Source organism: Lycium ferocissimum, chromosome 10 (genome assembly GCF_029784015.1).
Source record: "Lycium ferocissimum isolate CSIRO_LF1 chromosome 10, AGI_CSIRO_Lferr_CH_V1, whole genome shotgun sequence".
Classification (NCBI taxonomy): domain Eukaryota; kingdom Viridiplantae; phylum Streptophyta; class Magnoliopsida; order Solanales; family Solanaceae; genus Lycium; species Lycium ferocissimum.
Window position 1 is genome coordinate 47,797,348 of NC_081351.1, and position 5,481 is coordinate 47,802,828.

Genomic DNA, 5,481 nt, shown 5'->3' on the forward strand with positions numbered 1-5,481 from the left:
CTTTACCCTTCAAATAAACGTTAGGCCTACCTCTGGCACAAAGAGGTCACATGCATATTAGGACGCGTCATTGTCTGTTGTACTTGTTTGATTTTATTTGATAAATTATTTGCTACATGACTTACTTGACTTTACGTGATCATGACTTTACCTAGACTGACATCATTTGCATCATTGTGTTTCTTTTTATTTTTTATTACTCCCAAAAGAGTTGATTCGTGTTGACACTCGAGCTGGCCGACCATCCTTACCGCACAAGGTCAAAAACATCATCACTACCTCGACGTACGGGCCGTGCAAGGAAGGAAATTATCATGCCCGATCCCGGCCGCACCGTTTCAACTGGTTTAGAAAACATTGTGATCTCTAGCGATCCTCCCGAGACTTCTGAACATAGAAATACTATGCAACATGATGAACATATCGCCCTCTTGACTCAAGAAATTGAGAATCTACGTGGAGAACTGAATCGGGTTAGGGACTTGACCAATTTGTCCATCACACTCCAAAGTCCACCTCCTGAACCTAGAAATGTCGCACCAAATCCACCTCGTTTTCCATCACTCGAATCTCCAGTCCCTGAACACTTTCCTCCACAAAACAATGCACCCGCCAACAACAACTTTCCTCCACCAAATCCACCCTCCGTCTATACTACTCCGCAAAATCAACCACCTACTTACAATACCTACGCTACTCCTAATCCACCACCCGTCAACCCACCAAATCAATCGCAAATTCACACTCCTTATATTCCATTACCTACCAACACTAATCCGCCACCTACAACTACTCCTCAAAACCCACCAAACCAACTACCTACAAACACCATTTATAACACACCACCTCCAATCCAAAACACTCCCACGGTCCAAACTTATCCAACCCAGCATATACAGGGGGCACATTTTGCCACTCCTAACACGCAGTATGTTCCTCCGGTATATGCAGCAGAAACACAAGCCTATACCAACCCAGTAACTGTCAGGTTCCAACCCGAAGTAGATCAATACGAGGAAATGGAGAAAGAAGCAAAAGCAAGGGAAGACGATATGTTGCTAAAAGAGATCCACGGCCTCAAAGAAGCAACAATGAGAAACCTTCAAGTTGCTAGGGGAACCAAGAGTGTGAATACGAGGATTTGTGCGTTCACTCGATGTTGACCTACCTCGCGGGCTACAAACCGCCGAAGTTTGAAACTTTCGATGGAAGCGGCGATCCCCATACACACTTAAGGGCATCGCGACAAACCGGTTGGAGTAGGTAGAGATCAGAACATAAGGATGAAGCTATTCATCAGGAGCTTATCTGGGGAGGCCCTTAATTGGTATACGCAACAGGACGTCCGTAAGTGGCATGATTGGAGTGACATGGCCCAAGACTTTATGGACCGATTCAGTTTCAACACTGACATTACACCAGACAGAGTCTATATGACTAAGTTAACCAAGAAGTCCACTAAGTCGTTCCGTGAATATGCACTGCGTTGGAGGTCAGAAGCAGCCAGGGTTCAACCCCCGATGAATGACAGAGAAATGACCGCTACCTTCATGAATGCCGGTGGCATATTTTATGAGAAAATGATAGGTATGATGGGACGAGAATTCACGAAAGTTGTCCGAATGGGAGAAGCCTTGAAGAAGGCATCAAATGCAGAAAATTCGGGGATCTTACGACCACAAGCGTAAACAAAGCCATTCAATTTGGTTCTATCGGTGGGCTTAAAAAAAGAAAGAAGACGCGCTAGTTAGTCATGAATGTCCAAGGACATAAGCCAAGCCAAGCCACTACATACTTTAACCATCCACAACCACCTTTCTACCCTTACCATTACGTTGAACCTTACCAAACTCCACTATCTCCTTACCCTGTCTACAATACCCAAGCAAACTACTACCAACCCCGAGCACCTCCACATCAAAACCCACGTCCGTATCGAATTCGTTCAAGCTCCTACTTACCAAAATCGACCACACACCGCACCCAAAACTCGTCCAAACATCGACACCAAAAACACCCGTAATTACACTCGGTTCGCCGAACCCTTGGCTCAATTATTCGAAAGATTGAAAGCAAAGAAAGTGTGATACAACCGATCGAAGGAAAATTCCCGATCCCATTCCAAGATGGTTTGATGGTTCTAAACGTTGTGCATATCATTCGGAGTTCTTGGGCACGACACCGAGGATTGCTACGGCCTACCAAAAAACAAAATTGAAGCCTTAATCAAAGAAGGAGCGATCCAACTTACCGGAGCTCGGCCCAATGTGGACAACAACCTCTACCTCGCTCATGAAAATGCCAACGTGAACATGATCTTCGTTGAAAAGATGGAGATTTGGGAAAGTCCATCATGACATCAACTTTTGCTGCTCCCGCGGGAACAATCCAAAAACAAGCACCAGTGAAGATTGTTGCTACAACTACTCACAACACCGAGACACCGACCATTCAGGGTGCCGAACCAGGAGAGACTTTGAAGAATTGGACTTGTACTCCGTCCCTGGTTCGCCGGGAGTCTTGGTAGATTGAATCAGAAAGTGAACTTTGGAATAGCACGATTTTTAAAATTGAGGCCTGAATCGTGCCACAAACTTTTGTTGTTTTGCCTCATCTTTTGGATGTTTAAATTGCCAAACTATGAATGCATTTCTGATTTCTCCTCAATCATCTACTATTGTTATTTTCTACTTTATTTATCAAATCTGCCAACTCTATGATTGTGACATAAACAAATAGACAACATACACCCCGAGAGAATAATAAAGAAATCAGAGGATAAGACAGATTCCACTTGGTAGAAAGCCAATAGCCAATAGGTGATAACATAAGCCTGAAAGCTAGCTATCAGTCAAGAAAAATCAAAAGACGACATTAGGCTAGACAACCTAGTTTGCAACCTTTCCTTTAATACGCCGTACGAACTACGCTGACCTGATTCCCGTGGTGGGATACGTAGGCAGCCCACATAGGGTTCGGTTGCATTACAACAAAAGATCCAAAACCCTTATCACCTAATAATAACTATACATGGCCCGATTCCCTCGGCGGGATTCATAGACTATCAATAGACGAGTCAGTCACATTTAGATAAAATCCAACAAACCTCTAGCCATTAACAGAATTACGCCGACCTGATTCCCTTGGTGGGATACGTAGGCAATCCACATCGGGTTCGGTCCCTTTATTAGAAAATTTCAAACCATTTCCACGTGTCCTACGAACTACGTTCTGACCTGATTCCTTTGGCGGGATACGTAGGCAACCTATATAAGGTTCGGTCACACCACAATATAAGTTTAGTACACCCTTTTGAGCCAAAACTGGGGCATATTTTGAAAGATTAGACAAGAACAGAGTTAGACATCGACAAGACTAAGGCTACCAGACAAGGAATAGTATGGGCAAATGACTTTTCAAATTGTGTCACAATCCGAGGTTGGCAGAAATATTTTACAACTTACATACATATATATCTTTCCTTATATACATATATCTACATATATATCTTTCCTTACATACATCCATTTGCATATAGGTATTTTACAACTTATATACATATAGTTACGTTTCCTTATATACTTACATACTCACCTTTCAAATGAAATACTTTCTTTCAATTGTTTCACTACTGTTCATCTACCGAGACTTGAACGGAGATCACAAGATCCAAACAAACAAGACGAATGGAGTGTCAACAACGTCAAGCGTCGAGTCAACACGAATCAACTTCCCCCTCCCAAACTAAGAATTTTTCTTTGAGTGCAGGAGCCTAAAATCGCGAGATCAACAGTCAAGTCCATCAAACATGGCCGAGAGGCCTCGCCTTGAAAGCCAAACGGCCTCACTTCCAACTTCATCTTTACTTTCATCCTTTATTACAATGACTTCATGACTTTATTAACAATTATACCGTTTTGTAGGTTACCGAGATCAAGATGAATTAAATCAGATTACGTGTCGCTAGTTTGGCTTATCACAATACCGTCAACATCATCAGCCAAACGGCTATACTATCACTTTTCCCTCTCTACTTTATCATTTATTTTACAGGAATCTACATTCTTATCATTCACTTTACCTACTTTAACCACTTTACCCTGAATTTTGCAGGAATCAACATTAAGTCTCCGAAGACAACCGGAGGGATCATCATTAAGTCTCCGAAGACAACCGGGGGCATCATTCGGCTACACAGCCTCACATGCATAAGCCAAACGGCTACACCATCACTTTACTCTACCAATTACTTTATCATTTACTTTACCAACTTTAACCACTTTACCCTGAACTTTGCAGGAATCAACATTAAGTCTCCGAAGACAACCGGAGGGATCATCATTAAGTCTCCGAAGACAACCGGGGGCATCGTTCACACATTCAAATGCATAAGCCGTACGGCTACACTATGACTTTACTCTCTACTTTATCATTCACTCTACCAACTTTAACAACTTTACCTTGAACTTTACAGGAATTATCATCAAGGCTCCGAAGACAACCGGAGACATCATCCACTTTACAACTTTACCCCGGACTTTACGAAAATCTTCATCAAGTCCCCGAAGACAACCGGAGACATCACATGGCTACGCGGCCTCATCTGCATAAGCCGAACGACTACACTTTTACTCTCTACTTTACTACTTTACTTTACCATCCACTTTACCTACTTTAACGTCTTTACTTTAAATTCCGCAGATATCATCAAGTCCCGGAAGACAACCGGAGGCCTTATTATCATTAAAGTCTTCAAATACAACTGGAGATATTCAGCATAAACATCGTGCATTCATTCAAGTCTCTGAAGACAACCAGAGACAACATTTGGCCACACTGCCTCATTATAAGCCACACGGCTTCATCCTCATTCTCACACTCATTTTACTATCATGTTACACTCTTTATAATTTTATACTTTCAACTTTATTACAAATTTTGACAAGAATTTCAGTCTTTGACAGAAAGTACAACTTACAGAGACACACGGCGCAACGTGGAACTTTATCTTATGTTGAACTGGGGCAAACTTGCTGAAGAGGAATATCAAACTCACAAGCAAAGGTCACGGATCTACTCTCGAACTCAACTCCGCCTATGTCCACAAACACGTGCTACATAGGCTAATTTCTCTTTCATATCCATCGCTAAACTCTGCTCAAGCAACTCCTTTCACACTCTTGTGTCCTTTCCTATATCTATTCCTCACCATAATTCAACACTGGGGCAAAAAGCGTAGCGTAGATGTCGCCCGCTTCTTTCGAACTACATACAGGTTGATTTTCACAAAAATCCGTGATACATGGGCTATTCAAAATTCGAGGTTTGGTCATAATTCCTTCCGTCCCATAATATTTCCCACCATTTCTCCTAAACCGTATTTCTCAAGTCCTTCCAAGTCATACTTGTTGGTCGGAACAAAATCGGCTACTACGTCAACTTCTTCGCCCGAAAACTCTTACATCGTCTCCGGTCGAAGAG

At 42.4% G+C, this 5,481-nt stretch overlaps 1 protein-coding gene across 1 annotated transcript; it reads left to right on the plus strand.

The window, feature by feature from the left end:
• Nucleotides 1–404: 404 nt before the first annotated feature.
• LOC132034974 (extensin-like) lies at nucleotides 405–1,163 on the plus strand. Its single transcript, XM_059425297.1, has one exon. It carries the CDS (start codon nucleotides 405–407, stop codon nucleotides 1,161–1,163), a length of 759 nt encoding a protein of 252 aa, XP_059281280.1.
• Nucleotides 1,164–5,481: the final 4,318 nt, after the last annotated feature.

Bases quoted from the DNA above. Each gene is read 5' to 3' on its own strand.
- LOC132034974 (XM_059425297.1), top strand. From the start codon at position 405: ATGCAACATGATGAACATATCGCCCTCTTGACTCAAGAAATTGAGAAT.